Raw genomic sequence first — 25,997 nt, forward strand, 5'->3', positions numbered from 1 at the left:
GTTCCTTACAGGGATGTTGTGAGAATAAGTACAAAGACGGTGAAGTGCTCAGATATTACAGTGGTTGGGAGAGGGATGTGATAAGCACCTGTTATAGCTAGGTCTGCAGAGATCTAATTGTAGAGGTCCCTACAGAGTCCCAAACTAGCCTGAACCCTCTGGCTCACAGGCTCATGTCCTCAGGGAAGTGGGGGGTTCTACACTCAGTTGGGTGGATATCCAGGGCTCCAGACCACGATCCCTTTTCGTGGCAATATTTTCTAACTGCCTTCCTCCCAAATGATGCACTGTACAGCTTTGTCAAGGTGCCAACACACTGCTCACCTCCGAAAGGCGTGCATCAGAGCTGTACAAACTGTACAGGGCTCTAGCCCGAGGCTCTGATCAGACTGATTCCCTGTGGGCTGAATGGCAGCGATGTTTTCTTTTGTATTCCTACTAGTCTCTTGCACATCGAGAGAACCATTATTGCAGATCCCTTCAGAAAGCAGCCTCCCCCTTCCGTACACACAAGCAAGATCAGAGGGGCTGTCAGTGCCCAGCCTGCCCTTCTCTGCTCATTCCTTTTATTCTCAGTGGTGTGGCCAGTGGTAAAAATCCCACCCATAACTGAGATGGAAGAAGCTGATGCCATAGCAGTCATTCTATATGGCAGAATTTGTTTGCCATTTGACTTTCACATTAAAGCGAAGCCTTTCATTCCAGACCCTAAAAGAAGAAAACCTGTCAACAGGGAGCTTCTTAGACCTGCTGAAAGATTTTGCTCAGACTTCCTGATCTTGAATCTCTGAAGCCCCCTACAAACATAGGTTTAAGAGAGCATGTCTAGTTGGCAGCCTGTGTCAAGTGGAGTGCCCCAGGGGTTGGTCCTGGGGCCGGTTTTGTTCAATATCTTCATAAATGATCTGGAGGATGGTGTGGATTGCACTCTCAGCAAATTTGCAGATGATACTAAACTGGGAGGAGTGGTAGATACGCTGGAGGGCAGGGATAGGATACAGAGGGACCTAGACAAATTAGAGGATTGGGCCAAAAGAAATCTGATGAGGTTCAATAAGGATAAGTGCAGGGTCCTGTACTTAGGACGGAAGAACCCAATGCATAGCTACAGACTAGGGACTGAATGGCTAGGCAGCAGTTCTGCGGACGAGAAGCTGGATATGGGTCAGCAGTGTGCCCTTGTTGCCAAGAAGGCCAATGGCATTTTGGGATGTATAAGTAGGGGCATAGTGAGCAGATTGAGGGATGTGATCGTTCCCCTCTATTTGACATTGGTGAGGCCTCATCTGGAGTACTGTGTCCAGTTTTGGGCCCCACACTACAAGAAGGATGTGGGTAAATTGGAGAGAATCCAGCGAAGGGCAACAAAAATTATTAGGGGTCTGGAACACATGACTTATGAGGAGAGGCTGAGGGAACTGGGATTGTTTAGCCTGCAGAAGAGAAGAATGAGGGGGGATTTGATAGCTGCTTTCAACTACCTGAAAGGGGGTTCCAGAGAGGATGGTTCTAGACTATTCTCAGTGGTAGAAGAGGACAGGACAAGGATTAATGGTCTCAAGTTGCAGTGGGGGAGGTTTAGGTTGGATATTAGGAAAAACTTTTTCACTAGGAGGGTGGTGAAACACTGGAATGCGTTACCTAAGGAGGTGGTAGAATCTCCTTCCTTAGAAGTTTTTAAGGTCAAGCTTGACAAAGCCCTGGCCGGGATGATTTAATTGGGGATTGGTCCTGCTTTGAGGAGGGGGTTGGACTAGATGACCTCCTGAGGTCCCTTCCAACCCTGATATTCTATGTTTGTCTCAGGGTTACAGCGTAGGACTGACAGGCAGGACTCCTGCATACTGTTCCTCGTTCTGCCACTGACTTGCTGTTTGACCTGGGGAGAGTCACTTGATTTCTCTGTGCTGCAGCTTCTCCATATGTGAAATGTTGGTACCCATCTTGCCAGAGTGTTTGAGACTTAATCAGTGTTTGTAAAGAGCAGGGAGATCAAGATCATTGGACAGTGCATAATGTTAATTAGCTACCCCCAAACAATAGCTCAGTACCATTGGACTATAGGATGTGACCTTTTCTTAGCTTCAGGATTCCTAGAGCTGACTTCTGCCTTCACCTATAAAAGCCCAACTCCTGTTGGGAGCGGTGGTATAGTTTAAAACTCCCTTCAGTTGTATCTCAGCTGGTCCACTAGCTGCATCTCCTTCTGCTACAAACTATAGAGAGTTGTGGATGCTCAAGTTGTGCAGTCAGGCAGCCAGCTTGCCTGATCTGTGTGTGCAAAACACCAGGCTTGTTCACCTGCATGCGCAGATAACTGCATGGGTAGAAATGGGCTGTACAAAATCAGAAGCTGCTTGGGAAGGGAATTCTTTCACCCTCACCTTGAGAGGCTGGAAAATCTGTGCATGTGGATCTGATCTTTCTACCTCTTGCAAAAAATATAACCAAGCCTGTACTTTAAGCTTGCCTATTAAATAGCAATGGCCCACGAAGAATGGCAAGTCACCTGGGGAAATGGGCTGCAAAGAGCTGTCATTCTCCTCTGCCTTTCAGACACTTTAACTAGCTTTAACATCTGGTTTGGGAAAATAAAATATTGATGCTCTTATGGAAACAGTTCTGGATCTGCAAGTCTTGGGTGCTGGGCAGAGGCCTAACCATTGCTAAGCTCGGTGCAGATTCTCCTAGCTGCCCATGTATGCAGAGGGCTGATCTCTGCTTTTAGCACCTGCTAACCCTGACAGTCAGATGCCCCCGCCCCAGCTCTCCAGCTCCATCATTTTTGCTGGAATCTAGTTGCTCCAGGGGAGGAATGTATTGTAAATATTCTAATACTAAAAGTCTTATAGCCAGAATGTTCCCTGAGACACAGAGACAGCCCAAGATCAGGATGGCTGCTTAATATTAGCCGCAAGCTTTAAAGACAAAAATCTGTGTCTGTGGTTTGTAGGGTAGAATGATAATGAGTCATCAGTTTGCATCAGCCTGGGCTGGAGAGTCTGCCTAGGAATTGCAGGTTAAAGCACCATGTCCCCTCAAGTCAATTCTCTAGCATCACATGTTACCAGGCTGGCCTGCCAGTTTCCTACCTTCACCCGTGATCCCCTCCTTTCATGACGGCTGAACGCCATCTCACGCTGGTGAAAGGTGCCAGATTGATGGTCCTGGAGAAGGAAGCCCATGCTTGATGCCTGATTCTCTGCTCACGCTGGTTTAATACCGCTGCCATTCTGACTCCAGGGAGAAGGTTCAGGATCTTTCCCCAGAAAAGGACAGGCAGCAGTGGTGCAAGCTGCTCCTGCTCCCGCCCAAGTGCTGCAGCCCCTCACCGGGAGGGATCACTGCTAGGGCCATGGGTGGGGGGGAAGGAGAATCCACTGGCCTCCCTGATGAGACTTCCAAAAGGCATGTAGCTGGTGCCACTTGTAGCACTGGATCTGGCTACATGTGATGACCAGGAACTGGAATGAGAGCTGCCAGGCTTGTCTTGTAGGCCACAAAACAGCCCTCTATGGTAACACGGTTCAGTCACTGCTGGCCTGCGCTCCCTTTGAACCAGTGGCCTGCAGGTGAGAGGCTGTACTAACTCAATGGGCTTTCATGTTGCCCTGTAGCTTTTGCTCTACTGGGGTGTGGGGTGTCTTTCCTGTCAGGGCTCCAAGCTGTTTAAGGTTAATCAGTGTAAATAGCTATTATGTTGTGTTTGAGACTTTTTTTTTCTATTAATTACATCCTCATTAGAGCTGTTTTTAGTGAAGGGGATGGGGGAGGAGGGGAGATATGAGGTTTTGTGCTCTCAAGGCTCCGTTGACTGCTACTTATTGGGATAGTTCAGTGTAATTAGCCCAGTACTGCTGCCAGATGAAATTCCTTTTAATCATCAGTGGCCTCCCACTTCCCATCAGAGCAGCCTCGTTTCCCAGCAGGGGCTGCTCTCTGAACTGCCTTCTAGACGCTGAGATTCTTGCTGATTAAACTGGAAGCTGGGGAGGAAGGATGAGAATTAGCTGCTTTGTGGCTGGTGCCCGCCCCAAGGTGCTGCCTTGCTTTGAAATGACTTTACTAGCATTGCACAAGCAAGCGGTGGCACTGTTTGAGTAGTCCCTGTGCCACGTCTCTAAACACACTTGTCTTTACCCTCCAGAATCCAGACTAATATACAGGATACCCCCCTGATTTAAGCAGCTGTCAGACCATAGAGAGAGTCGAATTCCACCATTTACTTTGTGTTCTCCTGGTCAAGGAGCCAAGCTCATGAAGCCCAGCAGGGCCTATCTGAGCTCTAGTGAGGGGGAATTGAAACCACCTTTCCCAATGGGACGTCTGTGCCCCATAGACGGGTAGCTGCATCCTGGAGCCCAGCAGAGCCTGAGTGTGCATTTAAACACCATGGGTGGGTGGCCCTGCAGAACCTTTGAACCTTGGCACAATCTACCATCTCACTTCAGCATTTCGAGGGGATGGAGCTAATATTGTGGGTGAAGCATGGAAGAGTACCACCACCTTTCCACTCCCACCCCCAGTGCGAGATAGCAAGGCAAAGGGACACTAGCTGCATACGCTAATGGACAAGCCCATTGCTTTGCCATCTCTGCATTCTCTCTCTCATCCACAAGATGGAATCTTCTCAGGGGCAGGTTCTGGAAAGTCTGCTTGCATTCGGGCCCTGGTTTAAATGCTCCTGAGGGCAGCAAGGGGACCAAGTGTCATTTCTAGATCGCTTTCAGGCAGCCAGTCTCACCCAGAATGATGTGCTGCGAAGCAGTCATGAAACAGCCATTATGGCAGTGCCTTGGGGGAAGGAAAATAAGCTAAAAAGTGCAAATGAAGAGTATCCATCTTTCTAACTCCACCTGTGAGGGATCTGCATGATTCACATCACCAGGGAGCCTTGGCGTAAAAGGTACTAAATACGAAACTTGGTTAGGCCTAGATTTTGACCTCAAATGGCTTCTATTTCAATTGGCTCCCCGCCACCTTGGCATTTTCCCTTATGCCTCACTATTGCAGGATTGCCTGGTCATGGGTGGCATGAAGAGTAAGCTGCTGAAGCTTGAGCTTGTTCGATGTTACTTCTTTATGTGGGAGCAGCCGGCTGGCTCAGGCTAGTCCGGAGTGGTGATTGCTCCTGCGGCAGTTTTCAGAATCTGGGATCCTGGGCCATCAGGAAGGGACTACTTGCTCTCCACAGCACATTATAGGGTTGCCTCCCATCCAGGATTTGACTTCTGTGTCTGCATACCATTTAGGATTGCCACGTACCTGGTTTTTGACCAGAAAATCCAGTTTAAAAGGGGACCAGGCAGTGCCCTGTCAGATGTACTGGCCGGACACCGAAAGTCTGGTTACTGTGGGAGGCAGGAGGTGCCTGGTCATTAACCCATGCCAGCCCCTGCTCAGCAGGCTCTTTGTCAGGCTGCAGCAGCTCCCATCCCAGCCCCGGAGCAGAGGGAGCCTAGCTAGGGTGGGTGGGAGATGGACACTATCCAGCGAGGGGGGAGGAGTGAGCAATGGAGGCGGGGCCTTGGGGAAAGAGGCAGGGCAGGGTCAGGGTCTTGGGGGTCCAGTTACCAGCAAGCAGAGAGGTGGCAACCCTACCCAAGGACAGCCTGGGCAATGACACACACTGCTCCACCTATGGTATTACTGCTGAACCGAGCATCCCCAGTCATGTACCAACCCTGGGCTAGGCACTGTACAAACACAGAACACAGTGCCTCAGCCGTGCTCTGATGGCATCTCTTCTAAGACTAGGAGGGGTGTTTAGTCTGCCTTGTCCTCTTGGACAATTATAGTGCTGTGGGCCTACATGTTTTTTGATGAGGGCATTCCTCCCTTAGGAAGCGAGCTGAGAATTACCCAAGTCATTAGATGAGGCAGGGATGGTCCTGTACTGTTTTGTACAGCGCCTAGCGCTATGTGGGCACTGGCTGAGGCTTTCAAGCACTACTACAATATAAATATGTTAAATAATACATGTGGGTCACCAAACAATTGGCCAAAGCTGGATTTGAACTAGTAAGCTCGAGGCTCTGTCTCTCACTTACCATTTGTCGTACCGTCGCAATGGTTTATAGGCTGTTTTATTATTCTGCAGGCAGTTGCACAATGATATTCATCTGATCGCTACTCCCAATCTGTCCCTGCTTGAGGCTGCGGGGTTGGAATGATGAGTGTTTTATAAAGAGAAACAACAACAGTGCTGCACTGGTACAGCCTTTTTTTTGTTGGCTTGCCATTGAAGTGTAATAAGACCAGTGAAGATCATTTGTGTGTTCTCACAGTCAGTCTCCCCCACCCCACCCCTCCATGTTTTACCAGCTGCGGAGCAATTGAGAAGGCAGAGTTGCCCACTCTCTTGCATGGCTATGAACCCTGGCAGCTGCTTTGCTAAGGTGGGAAGTGAGAGCAAAAGGGTTGGAGGGCGAGGAATCCTGCAATCTTGACTCCCACCCGTTCAGCTTTAACTGCTAAATATTGCATCATTTCCTTCCACATGCTCCCATGCAGAACCATCATGCTGTTTAACCCACACAGACCAGGTAACTTACACACAATGTAGTTAATATGTCAGAGGGAGCCATTCAACAAATGAGCCAAGGAGTCCATGCAACAACATCCCATTGCATCCCTTCCCTCTGATCCCGAGGTTATGTTCCTGGCTCTGCCATTGATTTCCCTGTGTGACCTAGAGGTTAAGTCACTTTCTTCTCTCTCTGTGTGCCTCAGTTTCTCCATGTGAAAAGTGGCAGTTTCCAATGTGAAAAATGGGTTTGATAACAAACTTGCCTTTCCCTGCTGCTGCCCTGCCTGCAGGCAAACGTGGGGCTGCAGCCAGGGAAGGTACATCCCAGAGATTCCTTCCCTGACTGCAGCCTCAGAAACCTGCCTTCCACTTTTTAGCAACTGCTGGATAATGGCAACTTTTTGCTGGCATCTGAGGCATTATTAATAAGCAAAATCTACTGTATATGTTTATTTAACACTTAATCAAGGCTCCAACTGGCTGGCTTAGTGCTGAATGCTCCCCAGGTGGCATGCTGCCAGAATCAGATGCTCTATCTGTATGGCTGTCAGGCTTACGAGTAATGCTGCTGATCAGTGCCTCTGTGCGCAATGAAAGACTGATGCATTTACGAGGCTTGCTTTTTATTTGGGTGTGTTCTGCCTTTGAAAGCTGCAATGCAGGACGAAAAGGAAAACAAACCCCGAGTGTGGGTGCTGCCTGTGGGAGACTGAAAGCCAGTGAGCATGGCGGGGGTGGGGGTAGGGGAAGGATGTGATCTCTTGGAAGAGATTCATGGCTTATGCGAAGGGTCTGCCCGCCCAAGGCTAGACTGGGAAGACACAACAGCCAGTGTTGGATGAGAGCACCAGAAAGGCCTGGGACTGGCAGACAGCTGCTCTGTTCAGACTAACCCATGCAACCCAGCAGATGCACCTAAAATGACAGAAGGGGGCAGCGGTGAGAGAGAGGCTACATGCACCCCCTGAAGGTCACTGGGGTTACTTGCACTGCGGGTGAAGCTGCTGTATTTCAATAATATCTAGTGTGGAATAAACTGAGTGGGTCTCAGGTCCAATTCCCAATGGACCAGCATTGCCCTGTTTCCAACGGCACTGCCTTGGCTCTGTTACTGTCTCCGTGGGACCTGCGTACTGAGCTACCTTTCTCTCACCCTCACAAACGGGACTGGGTGGCCAGTGTGGGTGAAGATTGCATAACCACACAAGGAGAAGATGGGCTCTTTGTCCTCATAAGAGATCGAAGAGCACTGCAGCGGCTAGGGACTGAATCCTTCAGCGCCAGAGGCTCCTGCAGAGAGCACTGTGGGTCCCGAGTTCAAACCCTGCTGTTAGAAAGTCTGGGACCCTTCTACTATTGCTGCCCTGTAGATAGATGGAGAGGTCAGAGGAAAGGGCTGGGGTGGCAGAGAAGAGCTGGCACAGGGGAATCCGGAGCTGCATCTGAATGGTAAGCACAGGGGCTGGAGTCTCCAGGGAGGCAGGTTCTCCTGGTGTTAGCTAGTCACAAAGGCTGTTGTAGAAATCTGCATAAGGTTAATTACTTTGGCAGAGATGCTTGTATTTCGCCAGCCACACTGTGTGCACTTTAATCTGCAAATGTATTTTGTCAATGCTTTCATTTCCCTTTTCTTGTTTGTAAAATAAATCAGCAAAATGGGATCAGCGTCTTCTGTCCAGGTAGTGCAGGGCGTTTGTCCCCGTTCTGAATGGCAAATGCAGCTTGTGTCTGAGTAGTAGAGCAGGCGTTCAGAAGAACAGAGGCCAGTTGTTCATCCAAGCGGCAGTCTAGTCACTATGTGTGAAACATTTCCTAGTTTAAAAACCAAAAGCTGGCTGTCTTCCTACACCACAGGGCTTCACAGAGCCTTGTGTAGCCTGGACCACATCTTCACAGAGAGACCATCTCATGAACACTTCCCCTCCTATACACAATTCTGGGCACTAGCGCCCTCTTAAGGTTGGGGTTCTCTGACTTATCCTGTGCTTATTTTTTTGTTTCTTTTGATTTGAAGGTCTGAAATGCAGCTAATGCATGTATTACACAATAGTTTTATACTTTGTTACATTAAATATAAATATGTGAACCAGTAAGTCACTAATGATTCATGGTGCTTCTCAGTCACTCTCTGTCCAAGGACCTCACCATGCTTTCCAACCACTACCATGCTATCCGCCTATGGGGTAAGTAAATATTCTCCCCCATTTAACTGACTGGGAACAGGATAAGTGAATGGCTCTAAAGTCACTCAGGGAGTCAGTGACCGAGATGGGAAAAGAACACAGCTCTCCTAACTCCTGTGTTTGTGCCTTTACTATAAGACTCTGTTCCCTGTCCCTCTGCTGATATTTCGTGCTATGAGGTTTTGGGGGAGGGGGATGTTGATGTTGATCTTGCACATCCAACTGCTTGCATCTGTAAAATTGGGTACGTGGTCACTGGACTGGCTTGAGATTGGCTAGCTGAACATGTGGGTTCTTTGTGTCCATTATGAAGAACAATCTCTCTGCTTTTCCTAGATCTAAGAGGTGGGAAAGGACCCAGTCAGCCACTCTGATCCTTGCCTAGGCAGACTTGGTCTCTACAGCATGCTTTGTGGTGGTTTGGGTTTGTTTTTGTTTAACTTCCCTAAACTTCGTAATGCGCAGGAAACAGGTGCTGGTGGAGGGGTGGGGATGGAGAGGAATCAAGGACATGTCGGTTTAATTGGATGGACAGATGCTCGGGTGTCAGACTATCTGGTTTGAGCTCTGGCTTGCTTTCAATGGAAAAATCTTTTGTTTGCACTGATGAAGAGGCACATTCTGACAAACTTCCCTTTATGAGTCTCTTCTCCCTCTGCTGCTCCTGCTTATCTTGGGCAACTCTAAAGCATAGGGATAGTGCAGCATGGACAAAGCAGAGTAGCCGTCTGGGTCACGCAGGCCAAGAGCTAGCAACAAGTCTCTACAATTTGCAGCAAAGCTTTCAGTGGCTTAAAAGATTTTCCTGGTCTGAATCTCTGGAGATAGTTGGGACTTCGGCATGATCCTTTTTCCATCTTTTAGGTCTGCATTTGCGAATAACGTGTTAAGAAAATATGGGCCATTTATATAAGTGGAGATGTCTGGAGAATGAGTACAAACCTCCTGGGCACACCTGACACGATCGTTAGGGCCTGGCCTGCCAAAGGGCTCTGCAAATGGTCTGTGCAGTGTTCTATTAAAAAGCACTTAGGGACATTTAGTCAATCAGACAGCTGCTCTGTGGCTGGTTAAATGCTCCTAGCCGTGTAATTTTGCAGGTGGGCTGTAGGACTTTCTACTCTATTACCGTTGTTCCATTTTAATAGTGGAATGGCTTTATCTGAAGGTTACACTGTGAGTCCGGGGGAGAAGGAGCCCACTTAATTTTTATGGTAGCATAAATCTGATGCTGCCACTGTATTACTCCAATGTGATTTCAGGGCTTTATTGTGCCCAATCCTGGTCCCATGGCAGGGATCCCATCTGTGGGATGATGTCCTCAGTCAGGGGCTGCGGAGCATCATTTAAAATGTGGGGGGGGGGCCATAGATTTGCCTTCTGACCCCAGATCCATGAGCTTCCATCCCCATCCCCTCCAAATCTGAGTGCATGGCACTGCAATTCAGCACACAAGGTTGCGGTGCCTCTCAGGTTTGGCCTGGCCAAAAATTAGTTGGGCCATGGCCTGGGTGATCCCCCTGGCTCCACAGCCTGTGACCTCAGTATTGCCAAACCCACGTGTGAGGAATCAGGCCCCCAAAATCATGAGATTGAGATGAAAACTCAGATTTAAAAAAAATCCGTGTTGGGTTCTCTTTGCTTGCTGGCTTCTGAGCCTTTGGGGAGCTCTTGAGTCCCATTTTCCAGCTTTTCTCCTCAACCACGCATCCTTAATAATTGAGGAGATGGAGCTAGAAAGCTGATACCTGACTGAAGGGAAGGCTTGCTCACTGCCTCAGGACCTGCGGGACCCAGCTTTAATCCATGCTGGGAAATGCCAGCCGGGAGTTTTGTCTCGCTGAAAGGGCCTGATGAGCTTGACAGGATGAAAACAGCATCCCAGCCCAAGTTCTTCACCCTCCCCGTCTGATATGCTCTTCTCATTCCTCTGCCTTCCTGCTTCCCCTCAGCACGCTCTGCCCTCCAGACCACCCTCTGAGACGTTGAGTCTGGGAATAGGTTTTCATCTCTGCTTAAACTGGTGTGAATCTGGAGTCACTTCTTGTCTGCAGAGCAGCGGCTGGATTCCTTGGACTCCTCAGCATGTCAGGTGTCTGGGGTTCTGTGTTGGGTGTCCTGTCACTAACCGTATGGCCTGCACCCCATCCCTTTTCGTTCATTTATTTTTGTCCCCCATACATATTTCCTGTAGCCCTTCCCTCCTTCTAAGGCATGACCTTCCTTTGCTTACTTTGGGCTCCACCTATCAGCCCCAGGACTTAATAGGCTGTGTTCATACAGCTGTGACTAAGATCCAGGATCTGCCCTCTGCCCTTTCCCACTTGACATGTGCTGACTGGTATCTTCCTGCAGCTGGAAACCAGCAGAACCTGTCCCGGGCTGCTTTATGCGAGTCTTCACTTGGGTGGCTGGGAGAGTCGCTGAGAACACGCACAGCTCTGGGAGCTCTGCTTGTGTAGGAACTGCTTCATCTGGGGCAGTGATTTTTCAGTCTGTGGTTCGCAGACCCTGGGGGTCGTGTCTAAGATTTCCAAAGGGGTCTGCATGGCCATTTGAGATTTTGTAGGGGTCCTCAAAGGTGAAAAGGCTGAGAACCACTGGAGCATGCCCATTGCTTCCCATGAGCTGAACCCACCTGGTAGCTGTTGTGTACCTTAATATACTTAGTGGTGAGAATGGTAAGCAATCTGGGGAGATTTTGAAGGGATTTAGTAGCCCCGCCCTCAGGCGTTCACTAGGACCTGTGCTCCCAAGGCCACTCAGTCAATGGAAAATGTCCCTGTGAAGTGGGCATGGATGCAGAGGAGTTAGAGCCGTAGACTGGGACTCAGCAGACCTTGGTTCAATTCCCTGCTCCACCCTAGGCTTCTTTGGTGACCTTAGCTGAGTCACTTAGTCTCTCTGGGCCTCAGCTCCCCATCTGTAAAACGGAGAAACTAGCCCTTGCCAGGGCAGTGGAGGATAAATGCATTAGAGCTGGAGGTGCTCAGATGCGATGTAATAGGGGTCATGTAGGTACAGGGAGATGTGTATCTACCTCCCTCGGTTGGGGGATTAGGGCAGGAGGCTTCCATTCCCCAGCAACCGCCTGTTGTACAAGCTCCCTCCAAAGCATACCCCACATTCTGTGCCACCGTCGTCCGACCGCTTCTGTCCAGTTCCTGGGCTTTGGTCAGCTCCCTGAGTGCTCCCTTGAGCTAGGATTCACAGATGATGATTTACATAGCATTGTACATTGAGCGTAACACGCGGAGGAATGTGCTGAACCCTCCGGTCCAGCTTTTCTTTATGGCTTGATAGAATGTGTCTTTCTGCGGTACCGGGGAGTTAGCACTGCATAGACGGGTTGAACGCTCAGTGGTTGGTTCGGATTTATCCTATGGGAGGGCCTAGGAACCCCTCTCTGTGCCGGGCACTGTGTACGAGAATAATGGAGGAGACAGTCCCTGGCCCAGAGAACAGACGCTCGGCAGGCAGGAGGCACCAGAGAACCAAAGCAGGCAAATGGAGAGGGGAGTAGCAGGATATGGTAACTAGCAGAGTTTAACAGGAGTCCAGCTGGCCGCTTGCCTAGATGCTGCCACGCTGTCGTGATTTGTGTCCTTATTAGCTTTCAGTGCCACTGTGCACAGAACAGATAGGAAGAGGGAGGTTCTTCCTATCCTGTACAAACACCCAGGCAGGGTTGCTCCAGCTCTGGGAGCATGTCTATTCCCTCTGCCTAGCCGTGACTGTGTTTGAGTAGGGAGTGGACATCACCGCTTGAGCTTCGATACCCAGTAGGCCATGGGCAGCACTCTGACTGGAGCCATATTGTGTGACAATGTGTCATGTGTCCCTGGTAGCGAAAGGTCTCCGAGTTCAGCAGTTTCCATAAAGAGTGGGGTTGGGAGGGTCTGTGCAGCACCATTTGGAAGAGAGAGGTGCCTTGTTTTGTGGAAACTCCTGGAGCTGCCATGTCACTCCTGATACCCACTTGAGCCCTTCAGTGAATGGCAGATAGCTGGTTTGATTTTCAGTTGTGAAGCAAGTGCCGACCTGCTGTGGGTGTCGTTGTGAGCCAGACCTCTGGTTGGGAGGAGAGGTAAAGCTCCACCAGGGACAGCTGGAGGCAATATGCCAGCAGAGGTCAGGACTGGGCATAATGTCTCCAGGAATGCACCTCTCCTCCAGCCCGCCATGCCCCCCCACAACCTGACTGCTGCCCCATGGCTGCTATGCAATGGTGGATGCTAGGGTTAGCCACAGCCCGTACCTAGTCAGCCATGGACCAGGTCCCCACTGGAGCCTACAGCATTGCTGGCTTTGCTAGTCTGTCTCCTCCAGTAGCCAGACACAGTGGAGGGAAGGGGTACACAGGCACTGTTTCCCCTCTTATGTACCCCAGCCAGGATTGGGGCCTCTGTCTGTACCATGCACAGCAGGACACTGTTGGACTCGACAGGGGCTGGATATAGGTGTGTTGGTGGCTTTCCATACGTGTGAGTAAGGGAAATGGGTGCGTGTGCAGGCAATCCGATCTCGTGCTTCAGGGCAGTAACCTTCACAGTGGGCTGGATTCTGCTCAGTCTCACAGGAGTCACTGGGGATCTACACCATTGACGTGCCTGGAGCAGGGTTGCTACAGCAGCACTGCATTTCGCTTATGCTTAAGGATACTGTCGTTCTGCCTGATGCCCACCCTGGACATAGAGTACCAGTCTCCATTGTCCTGCTCTGCTTAACTGCTGGTAACCAGCTGAAAAAGACAAGAGCCCTTGTTTATTCCACCCTTATTGTGTCCTGATGCTAGCTATTGCATCAGTGGGCATGGGCAAGGCGAGAAGTAGGAAGGGGTAGCGGTCCGTGGGCTTGATCACTCTTGGCAGACGCTCCGTCACATCCTGAATTCTAGCTCCAGGCAAGCAGCACGCTTGGGAGTGGTGGTCGTGGAACCCCCATCCCTAGGACTAGGCATCCCATGCCTTCTGGTCATGGTGTCTCCTTCTGATCCCTTCCCTCAGATGACTCTTCCAAACCATTCTCCGCCGTAGTACCTGTGCTGAGAGCCTGAAAACGGTTACTTACCTCTATCTGCATTGGGGATACATGGGTTCTCCTCTTTCTTCCTTTGGAGATCACATGCTGCCAATTTTCTTCCCCGTTATGCACTGCCTTCTCTGATTCTTCAGCATGCTATGCCTGCAGTACCAAACACTAACTTCTATCCAGAAAGTCTATAAGGTGGGTAGAAAGCTGGCTAGATTGTCTGGCTCAATGGGTAGTGATCAACGGCTCCATGTCTGGTTGGCAGCCGGTATCAAGTGGAGTGCCCCAGGGGTCTGTCATGGGGCCAGTTTTGTTCAACACTTCATTAATGATCTGGATGATGGGATGGATTGCACCCTCAGCAAATTCGTGGATGACACTAAGCTGGGGGGAGAGGTAGATACACTGGAGGGTACGGATAGGGTCCAGAGTGACCTAGACAAGTTGGAGGATTAGGCTAAAATAAATCTGATGAGGCTCAATGAAGACAAGTGCAGAGTCTTGCAGTTAGGACGGAAGAATCCCATGCACTGCTACAGGCTAGGGACCGACTGGCTAAGCGGTAGTTCTGCAGAAAAGGACCTAGGGATTACAGTGGATGAGAAGCTGGATATGAGTCAACAGTGTGTCAGTTGCCAAGAAGGCTAACTGCATATTGGGCTGCATTAGTAGGTGCATTGCCAGCAGATCGAGGGAAGTGATGATTCCCCTCTATTTGTCACTGGTGAGGCCACATCTGGAGTATTGCATCCAGTTTTGGGCCCTCCACTACAGAAAGGATGTGGACAAATTGGAGAGAGTCCAGCGGAGGGCAATGAAAACTATTAGGGGGCTGGGGCTCATGACTTATGAGGAGAGGCTGAAGGAACTGGGCTCGTTTAGTCTGCAGAAGAGAAGAGTCGGGGGATTTGATAGAAGCCTTCAACTACCTGAAGGGGGGGTTCCAAAGAGGATGGAGCTCGGCTGTTCTCAGTGGTGGCAGATGATAGAACAAGAAGCAATGGTCTCAAGTTGCAGTGGGGGAGGTCTAGGTTGGATTTGGGGCGGGGGGAAAACTATTTCACTAGGAGGATGGTGAAGCGCTGGAATGGGTCACCCAGGGAGGTGGTGGAATCTCCATCCTTAGAGGTTTTTAAGGCCCGGCTTGACAAAGCCCTGGCTGGGATGATTTAGTTGGTGTTGATCCCGCTTTGAGCAGGGGGTTTGGATCAGATGACCTCCTGATGTCTCTTCCAACCCTAATCTTCTATGATTCTAAGGCTAGCTCTACTGGAGTCCATGCACTATGAGGTCCTGGGGTTGATTGTCCATCCGTAAAAGAGAACTGTCTGAGTGGGGACAAAGCTCTCTTTGTTGAGACTGAGAGCTGCTCTGTGCTGGGAACTTACATTGTCATAGCTGCATCTCTCGGGGTGTGACAAATCCTCACTCCTGGGAGATGGGGCTATGCCAACCTAACCCCCGGCATAGACAGCACTAAGGCAACAGAAGAATTCTTCTGTAAACCTAGCTACCGCCTCCTGGGCTTAGGTGGTCCACCTCCCCCTATCAGCGTAGGTCGTCTCCACACTGAAGGCTGTAGCATCACAGCTGTGCCGCTGTAATGGTTTAAGTGAAGCCATAGCTTGAGGTTTGGTCTTTCATTAGTGACTCTCACCAACTAGCCATTAGCGTTTTGTTTTGTTTAAAATTAAACATTTCTTGCAGATTCTTAGAGTTATTTGAGTTGTGCATGTTGAATTTTTTTTCTCCCCCTTGAGTGAACACTAGCACCAAACCAAGCAGTGAAGGAAACCAAGCCCACAGCTCTGTTGCAATGCTGCCTGCCAATGCCAGTAATAAATAGCCAGATGAATGTTCAGGGTTGCCCTGTGGTGAGGGGTGCCCCTACCTACCGAGGGCATCTGTATTCCAGAGGTGGGTGCTCACATCTGCATGGACTTGTCTAAACACCCTCTTGATATCCGTGTAACCTCCAGGCTTGGCAACTCGGTGGGAGTTTGCATTGCTGCTTTTGGTGTCTCATGTGTTCTGTAGGATTTTGTGCCCACCCCAAGCTCATTCCACCAGCTTTCAGGTCCACTAAGGTACTAGCCACCTGTGAGGACGGGATCTGGATCAGAACTTACCCCAGCTTGAGGTGGGTTTGGGCCTGCTCTGGCTCACAAATAATAAAGGAGAAGAACTTGCTACTTTTTTCTTTTTTTTAATAGAAAATGCATCATGGTGGCTGTTACGCTAAGCCCCATTGCTTAGCAGAGCAGCCGCCACAGTCTCTGGAAATACCTTATTCCCTAATATCTCCACCTGCCGCTTGTTCTAAGAGCCTGTTTAGACGCAGCCACCAGGTGACTTGCATTCTCATTCACCTCCTCTTGAACTCACTGGCCAACTGAATTCCCTGTTCTGCCCCTGAGGGTATGTCTACACTACGGAATAAGGTCGAATTTATAGAAGTCGTTTTTTTAGAAATCAGTTTTATACATTCGAGTGTGTGTGTCCCCACAGAAAATGCTCTAAGTGCATTAACTCGGCGGAGTGCTTCCACACTAGAGGCTAGAGTCGACTTCCGGAGCATTGCACTATGGATAGCTATCCCACAGTTCCCGCAGTCTCCGCTGCCCATTGGAATTCTGGGTTGAGATCCCAATGCCTGATGGGGCTAAAACATTGTTGCGGGTGGTTCTGGGTACATATCGTCAGGCCCCCCTTCCTTTCCTCCCTCCCTCCGTGAAAGCAAGGGCAGACAATCGTTTCGCGCCTTTTTTCCTGAGTTACCTGTGCAGACGCCATACCACGGCAAGCATGGAGCCCGCTCAGGTAACCGTCACCCTATGTCTCCTGGGAGCTGGCAGACGCGGTACGGCATTGCTACACAGTAGCAGCAACCCCTTGCCTTGTGGCAGCAGACGGTACAATACGACTGGTAGCCGTCATCGTCATGTCCGAGGTGCTCCTGGCCACGTTGGCTGGGAGTGCCTGGACAGACATGGGCGCAGGGACTAAATTTGGAGTGACTTGACCAGGTCATTCTCTTTAGTCCTGCAGTCAGTCCTATTGAACCATCTTATGGTAAGCAGGCAGGCGATACGGATTGCTAGCAGTCGTACTGTACCATCTTCTGCTGAGCAGCCATGAGATGTGGATGGCATGCAGTCCTTCTGCACCGTCTGCTGCCAGCCAAAGATGTAAAAGATAGATGGAGTGGATCAAAACAAGAAATAGACCAGATTTGTTTTGTATTCATTTGCTTCCCCCTCTCCCCCATCTAGGGGACTTATTCCTCTAGGTCACGCTGCAGTCACTCACAGAGAAGGTGCAGCGAGGTAAATCTAGCCATGTATCAATCAGAGGCCAGGCTAACCTCCTCGTTCCAATAAGAACAATAACTTAGGTGCACCATTTCTTATTGGAACCCTCCGTGAAGTCCTGCCTGAAATACTCCTTGATGTAAAGCCACCCCCTTTGTTGATTTTAGCTCCCTGAAGCCAACCCTGTAAGCTGTGTCGTCAGGCGCCCCTCCCTCCGTCAGAGCAACGGCAGACAATCATTCCGCGCCTTTTTTCTGTGCGGACGCCATACCAAGGCAAGCACGGAGGCCGCTCAGCTCACTTTGGCAATTAGGAGCACATTAAACACCACGCGCATTCTCCAGCAGTATATGCAGCACCAGAACCTGGCAAAGCGATACCGGGCGAGGAGGCGACGTTAGCGCGGTCACGTGAGTGATCAGGACATGGACACAGATTTCTCTGAAAGCATGGGCCCTGCCAGTGCATGCATCGTGGTGCTAATGGGGCAGGTTCATGCTGTGGAACGCCGATTCTGGGCTCGGGAAACAAGCACAGGCTGGTGGGACCGCATAGTGTTGCAGGTCTGGGACGATTCCCAGTGGCTGCGAAACTTTCGCATGCGTAAGGGCACTTGTATGGAACTTTGTGACTTGCTTTCCCCTGCCCTGAGGCGCATGAATACCAAGATGAGAGCAACCCTCACAGTTGAGAAGCGAGTGGCGATAGCCCTGTGGAAGCTTGCAACGCCAGACAGCTACCGGTCAGTTGGGAATCAATTTGGAGTGGGCAAATCTAAGGTTGGGGCTGCTGTGATGCAAGTAGCCCACGCAATCAAAGATCTGCTGATATCAAGGGTAGTGACCCTAGGAAATGTGCAGGTCATAGTGGATGGCTTTGCTGCAATGGGATTCCCTAACTGTGGTGGGGCCATAGACGGAACCCATATCCCTATTTTGGCACCAGAGCACCAAGCCGCCAAGTACATAAACCGCAAGGGGTACTTTTCAATAGTGCTGCAAGCTCTGGTGGATCACAAGGGACGTTTCACCAACATCAACGTGGGATGGCCGGGAAAGGTACATGACGCTCGCATCTTCAGGAACTCTGGTCTGTTTCAAAAGCTGCAGGAAGGGACTTTATTCCCAGACCAGAAAATAACTGTTGGGGATGTTGAAATGCCTATATGTATCTTTGGGGACCCAGCCTACCCCTTAATGCCATGGCTCATGAAGCTGTACACAGGCAGCCTGGACAGTAGTCAGGAGCTATTCAACTACAGGCTGAGCAAGTGCAGAATGGTGGTAGAATGTGCATTTGGACATTTAAAGGCACGCTGGCGCAGTTTACTGACTCGCTTAGACCTCAGCGAAACCAATATTCCCATTGTTATTACTGCTTGCTGTGAGCTCCACAATATCTGTGAGAGTAAGGGGGAGACGTTTATGGCGGGGTGGGAGGTTGAGGCAAATCGCCTGGCTGCTGGTTATGTGCAGCCAAACACCAGGGCGGTTAGAAGAGCACAGGAGGGCATGTTGTGCATCAGAGAAGCTCTGAAAACCAGTTTCGTGACTGGCCAGGCTACGGCGTGAAAGTTCTGTTTGTTTCTCCTTGATGAAACCCCCCGCCCCTTGGTTCACTCTACTTCCCTGTAAGCTAATCACCCTCCCCTCTTCCCTTCAGTCACCGCTTGCAGAGGCAATAAAGTCATTGTTGCTTCACATTCATGCATTAGTTATTCATTCATCACACAAATAGGGGGATGACTACCAAGGTAGCCCAGGAGGGGTGGTGGAGGAGGGAAGGAAAATGCCACACAGCACTTTAAGCACAGCTCTTTAAAAGTTTACAACTTTAAAATTTATTGAATGACAGCCTTCTTTTTTTTGGGCAATCCTCTGTGGTGGAGAGGCTGGTTGGCCGGAGGCCCCCCCACCGCATTCTTGGGCGTCTGGGTGTGGAGGCTATGGAACTTGGGGAGGAGGGTGGTTGGTTACACAGGGGCTGTAGTGGCAGTCTGTGCTCCAGCTGCCTTTGCTGCAGCTCAACCATACACTGGAGCATGCTGGTTTGGTCCTCCAGCAGCCTCGGCATTGAATCCTGCCTCCTCTCATCACGCTGCCGCCACATTTGAGCTTCAGCCCTCTCTTCAGCCTGCCACCCCTCCTCCCGGTCATTTTGTGCTTTCCTGCACTCTGACATTATTTGCCTCCACGCATTCGTCTGTGCTCTGTCAGTGTGGGAGGACAGCATGAGCTCGGAGAACATTTCATCGCGAGTGCGTGTTTTTTTTTTTGTTTTTTTTTTCTTTCTAAGCTTCACTAGCCTCTGGGAAGGAGAAGATCCTGTGATCATTGAAACACATGCAGCTGGTGGAGGAAAAAAAAAGGGACAGCGGTATTTAAAAAGACACATTTTATAAAACAGTGGCTACACTCTTTCAGGGTAAACCTTGCTGTTAATATTACATACATAGCACATGTGCTTTCGTTACAAGGTCGCATTTTGCCTCCCCTCACCGCATGGCTACCCCCTCAATCTTCCCCCCTCCCTGTGGCTAACAGCGGGGAACATTTCTGTTTAGCCACAGGCAAACAGCCCAGCAGGAATGGGCTCCTCTGAGTGTCCCCTGAAGAAAAGCACTCTATTTCAACCAGGTGACCATGAATTATATCTCACTCTCCTGAGGATAACACAGAGAGATAAAGAACGGATGTTGTTTGAACGCCAGCAAACATACACTGCAATGCTTTGTTGTATAATGATTCCCGAGTACGTGTTACTGGCCTGGAGTGGTAAAGTGTTCTACCATGAAGGACGCAATAAGGCTCCCTCCCCAGAAACCTTTTGCAAAGGCTTTGGGAGTACATCCAGGAGAACCGCGAATGCCAGGGCAAAGTAATCCTTTCACATGCTTGCTTTTAAACTATGTATAGTATTTTAAAAGGTACACTCACCGGAGGTCCCTTCTCCGCCTGCTGGGTCCAGGAGGCAGCCTTGGGTGGGTTCGGGGGGTATTGGCTCCAGGTCCAGGGTGAGAAACAGTTCCTGGCTGTCGGGAAAACTGGTTTCTCCGCTTGCTTGCTGTGAGCTATCTACAACCTCCTCCTCATCATCATCTTCCTCGTCCCCAAAACCTGCTTCCGTATTGCCTCCATCTCCATTGAAGGAGTCAAACAACACGGCTGGGGTAGTGGTGGCTGAACCCCCTAAAATGGCATGCAGCTCATCATAGAAGCGGCATGTTTGGGGCTCTGACCCGGAGCGGCCGTTCGCCCCTCTGGTTTTCTGGTAGGCTTGCCTCAGCTCCTTCAGTTTCACGCGGCACTGCTTCGGGTCCCTGTTATGGTCTCTGTCCTTCATGCCCTGGGAGTTTTTGACAAAGGTTTTGGCATTTCGAAAACTGGAACGGAGTTCTGATAGCACGGATTCCTCTCCCCAAACAGCGATCAGATCCCATACCTCCCGTTCGGTCCATGCTGGAGCTCTTTTGCGATTCTGGGACTCCATCATGGTCACCTCTGCTGATGAGCTCTGCATGGTCACCTGCAGCTTGCCACGCTGGCCAAACAGGAAATGAGATTCAAAAGTTCGCGGGCCTTTTCCGGTCTACCTGGCCAGTGTATCTGAGTTGAGAGTGCTGTCCAGAGCGGTCACAATGGAGCACTCTGGGATAGCTCCTGGAGGCCAATACCGTCGAATTGTGTCCACAGTACCCCAAATTCGAGCCGGCAAGGCTGATTTAAGCGCTAATCCACTTGTCAGTGGTGGAGTAAGGAAATCGATTTTAAGAGCCCTTTAAGTCGAAATAAAGGGCTTCATCGTGTGGACGGGTGCAGGTTTACATCGATTTAATGCTGCTAAATTCGACCTAAAGTCCTAGTGTAGACCAGGGCTGAGCTATCTGGTTCACTGGCAGCAAGGCAGGTGTGCCCTGTTTTGTTAATAGCAGCCAGGTGGCAGCCGGAGCACTGGTTTACTTTGCCAGCCCAGTTCCCTTCCCCTGTAAATCTCTGTTCTGACAGTGGGTGCAGGGGATGAAGGGCTGCACATGTGGACACCAACGGGAGCAAAGAGCAATGACCCTCACCCTCCTATGTCACCTTTGCAGTCTAGGAGCTTTCAGATTGCCATCTGCCTGAGCTCGGTTACAATAACACTGTATAGCTTAGCCCACCCTAGCCCACAGTGTGAGCGAGACCCACAAGCAACTATCAAGGTTAACCCTTTCATGTCCAGGGATTCCCTGAATGCAGGAAGGATGGTCGAGTGGTTAGGGTACTGACCTGGGACTTGAGGCCTGGGTTAAATTCCCTGACGTACCACAAAATGTTTGTGTCCTTGGGCAAGTCATTTAATCTCTCTGTGCTTCCATTCCCTATTGGAACAATGAGGGGCTTGGCTGCTACAATAGTGACTTATACCCAAGATAGACGTAGTGTGCCTTTAGCACTAACAGCTAGTGCACTAGCCCACAAAGCCCAGCAGTGAAATGATCTAACAGCCTAAGGCTTTATGGACCCTCCAGTCCCTAGCACCTTAAGGTGCCACGCAGTGCTAAAGCCCACCAATTTAGGGCACAAAGCACTGTCCTGCAACTGGGATTGCCTTAAATTGCTTACTTCTGTTCTACTCCTAACAAAGGTTTGTTCTTTGGCCCTCCCTGTGTAATGGTTCCTCTGGGGACCATCAGATCCAGCAGGTAACTGCTCCTTAGTTGAGTATTATCTTGCACACAGCAGAGTAACAAGCTGTTCTTCTGGGCCATCATCCCCATGCAAAGAAACCACTCCTAGATTAACTCTGTCCACCCTGGAGTAATTGTTCCTAACTGAGTCATCCCTTCCCACTCCCGCCCCCCGCGTAATTGTTCCTAGTAAAGTTCTATCCACTCCTACTTGAGCCATCTCTTTCCCACCCCACTGCATCATTGCTACAAATGAGCCATGTCCCTCCATCTCCGCTCCATCCACAGCTTTCCTTGCAGCCCTGGCTGAATCAGGGCCTGTGACCTTGCCTGGCTTTGAAGAAGCACGAGGGTCCCTGCAGAATGCCTGTTTGGATTCCCGGTGGAAAAACTATGATAGAGATCATGACCCTCCAGCTTAACAGTAGTGGCCCGGGCAGTGGCATTTACAAGTGCTTGCGTAAAGCACATTCACCATTACTAGCCATGCCCTAATAGGAGAGCAGCTTTACCTAGTTAGTCCTGCTATGGCTGAGCTGGAATTAAAACCACTCAGGACTTTGCAGCCTGTAAAAAGGGATGGTAAGTGTGCAATGACAGGGAGATTAATCAGCCCTAGCTCAGCCTGTATTTCCGTAGCAATAATTCCTGGTGAGGAAAGGCAGGAATCATTGGGGAAATTTCCAAGCGCTCAGCAGAGGAGGCGGGGAAAAGGAGAATGAAAATGTCCCTGGATTTGGCTGCCTCCACGTGAGTGCTGCTCAGTCTTGGAACAGATGCAGCCAGATGCTGTAGTGCTGTGTAAGTGGAGAGGAGAGAAAGCAATCAGGGCCTCCCCTGCTTAGCAATCAGGGCCTTCCCCACTAGCCTATATATGCCCACGTCATTCCCACAGAAGTCGGTGGGAGTTTTGCTTGCTTAAACCTGCCAGATTGGGCACTTTGGATGGTGTCTCATCCAGTGGCTGCCCTCACTGGTGAGCGAAATTCACCCCTGCACAGAGGCCTATGAACCACCTAAGTACTTGTGTTGAGAATGAAGGGGTGCTTGAGCCTTGCGCTGCTCCCCTGCATGGTGGGTTTCATCCTACATGTAGCTATGCTGCACGTGGGGACTGGCACCTCCAGGAGCGTCCGCGCTGGCTTTGTCGGGTGAACTGACAGAATGGAACATCTCGGAGCCACGCTGAGCTAGCCTGAGCTAGGCAATCAGAGACCTGCCAACCCTGCGTGTTCCTTGTGTATCCCATCAAGGGAAACAAGGGGAAGGTGCTTCCGAGACTACTGATTAGGTTCTGCCCTTACTCAGGCTGAGTAGTGATGGATAGGTCTGAGCTAACCCCAAGTGAAATCCCTGGAGTAGTTTGACTTGAATGGTGGTAATGTAGGTGGGCAAGGCAGGCAGGTTTGTGCCCCCAACAATTAAATGACTGAAGGGGAGTAAAGAGATGTGTAATGTCCCTTTTATCCTGGCACGCAGAGGGCTGGTCCGGGGCAATTTAGGATACTGACACTAGATGTCTGCTCAGGCCTAATTTTGAAGCCTAGCCCAGACCCGAACGCAAGCCGAGCCTAGCTGACCCGAACCCAACCCACGAGTGTCAAGTCATCTTCAGACCCAACCTGAACCGGACATGTCCCCTAGAACCTGTCAGTGCTGCTGTCTCATCCTAAGGGCTCAGCCTGGTGGGGGGCTTCTCGCTCCCCATGCCCATTGCCCATCTCTGTCGGCATTCTCCTTTTTTTGTTTTGAGAGAGTGCAGCAAAAGGGGGATGGCCAAGAGAAGCAGTACATGCAGCTGCTGCCACTGGGTTGACCCCCTGGGTAGGAGGTGCTCAGAGACCATCTCGGCCTGCGTGGGTCAGGCTCTTTTCAGATCCAACCTGGCCTGAATGTGACACTTATAGTTGGGTCCCGTCCAGTTCAGGATGGGTCTCGAGACTGTAACTGACAGCGTCCCACTCTGTCTGGTTAATGGCCCGTATGTTGGCCTGGCTGGGCATAAGTACAAGCTTTTAAAATTGCACCCAGCCAGCCCAACATACAGGCCAGTCGCCATCCAGCTGGAGAAAACAGGGAAGGAGCTGCTGGATCCGCACTGGAGAGGCGATATGCTGCTGGGGCTGATGGTTTGTAGCAGACCATCCTGGCCGGTGACACAACGAGACCTGAGCTGCCTTCTCCGCTCCCAAACAAGTGGTTCTGGCTGGGTGTGTAGTCCTAGAGGCTGGCATGTGCCATGCTGGGCTAGTCACATTGACAACAGGACTGTGTGGAAAAACTGCAGGGCTGTAGTTCTGCAGACAGCATGTCACCAGGCAGCTGTCAGAGGGCCAGGGATATGTGCAGCTTCTGCTCTCTCCTCTGAGCTCAGACACTGAGAAATGAACTCTTCTTCCTTGCAGGCTCCTGATGGCTCCCACGCCATGTGCGGGAATTGCACAATCTTCAGACTAAGGATGATGCATGTGATTGGCACGTCGACCCCCAGGCTAGTCATGAAAACACTGGTCTCTGCTAACCATGTGGCAAACAGCTGTGGCTCATTCTCCTTGTTGTCCCTGGAGAGGTGCCACTGGTGGATGATCTTATCGGCCAACACACTCCTGCAAGTGAGCCCGTACATCCGTGACTAGTACCCAGGCTACAAAACGCCGCAATTTCAGCTCTCCCTGGGTAACAGGTATGGAAAGTTCTTGGGGGTGGGGTGCGGCTCCTGAGTCTGAGTGGATATTGTACCATGTTGACTCACTGTGGTTGACACAAGATAACAGATCTAAATATATTGTAGATCTAATCGGAAATGGAATGGGCTCAGTGCCCAGCCAGCATCGCTTCTGAGGGTGACTCACTGAACCTGGGAGGTAGGATAACTGGAGCATGACTTTAGAGCAGGGTAGAGAATTTCTCACCACTGGCTAAAATCCTCCAGCTGAGAGGTTCTCAAGCCCTGATCTGTGGAGCAGGCAAGTCACATGGTGCTGGCTCATCATTCTTTCCAGCTGCTAAACTGCATTAAAAGAAACTACAAAACCATTAGCTATTTTCCCATGGAAGCAATCCTGTGGCTGCTGCGTGATGATGGCCAATGGGAGGGGAGGTGGCTCAGAGCTTTTGTGAATGGGAGGGGAGGTAGGTATGAGATGACCTCTCTGAGATGTGATCTATGCTCTGAGTTAGTCAGAGACCCCTCCTCTGGCTCACCCCCCTCCTGGGATAGAAACTGCAGAGCTAGTAAAGATGGAGTTTGTCATTTAAACTTAAGGTGACCAGATGTCCTGATTTTATAGGGACAGTCCCGATATTCGGGGCTTTGTCTTAAATAGGTGCCTATTACCCCCATCCCGATTTTTCTCACTTGCCATCTGGTCACCCTGTTTAAAGTTACCCTTCCAGGTGGCTTGTCAATGACTGACTATGCAAGGCTGTGCTCTGAGGCAGGGGCTGGATTTGCAGTGCGGGAGGAGGTGGGCTTCTCCCGGGAGGGGAGCTGCCTATATTCTGGATGGAATTAAAGCTCTTAGTGTTGGCCTAACTGTGTTCTCCCATTGAAGTCCGTGATCAAATGCACATTCACTACACCAGGAGCAGAGTTAGACGCATGGTGAAAACCCTGCTCTTTGGGCAGGAGGGAGGTAAGATTGCTCCAGACACGGAGCATGTTCAATGGCAGCACTTACAGCTGCTCTAGTCCGCGTGGACTGGGAGAGTGGGGGCATAGAGATGCTGTACCCTCACAGGACCTGGAACTCTGCCAGTAACACAGGCCAGCCTCCCTAGCCCATGCTTCAGGGGCTGTGCTGGGGGTAGGCTCACTCCAGTCTCCAGCTCCCTTGCCCAGGGCAGCTATAATAGTTGATGTAACAGAGTCAGGTAGTGAAACCCACTCCGTCCCTCCTCTTTAACCCCCTTGTGATATGAAAACAAGGGGACCATGAGCTTGTCCCAAGTTAATTTACAGGTATGTTCATCCTGTGAAACTCATGGCCACATGATACTAGCAGATCAAACGGTTTTAAACAGGGAGATGAGATTGTAAGCTACTAATATGGCCTGTTCTTATGCAAGGTGTAAGTGTAATCTTGGAGGCAGAAGGTGATAGTGTGCCGGGGTCAGGAAGGAATTGAGCTAAGTGTCTAAGGTGAGGGTTTCACTTCATACTGAAGCATGCGGTACAGGCTACCACCAGAGTCAAGACCCCAGATGTGAGGGGCTAAGGATCCTATCCTGAAAGGCAAACCCTATGAAGGAAACCTCAGTCTGAATAATAATGTTTT

General features: G+C 50.4%; 1 protein-coding gene across 1 annotated transcript in view; it reads left to right on the forward strand.

The window, feature by feature from the left end:
• Positions 1 to 24,391, forward strand: part of RPH3AL (rabphilin 3A like (without C2 domains)) — a 122,765-nt gene extending 98,374 nt beyond the window's left edge. The window contains exon 9 of the mRNA XM_078849263.1: positions 24,126 to 24,391. Within this exon, the coding sequence (XP_078705389.1) occupies positions 24,126 to 24,133 (8 nt within the window). The 3' untranslated portion in view covers positions 24,134 to 24,391. The remainder of the gene's footprint in view (positions 1 to 24,125) is intronic.
• Positions 24,392 to 25,997: the final 1,606 nt, after the last annotated feature.

The sequence above is a fragment of the Lepidochelys kempii genome, chromosome 17 (genome assembly GCF_965140285.1).
Source record: "Lepidochelys kempii isolate rLepKem1 chromosome 17, rLepKem1.hap1, whole genome shotgun sequence".
Taxonomy (NCBI): Eukaryota; Metazoa; Chordata; order Testudines; family Cheloniidae; genus Lepidochelys; species Lepidochelys kempii.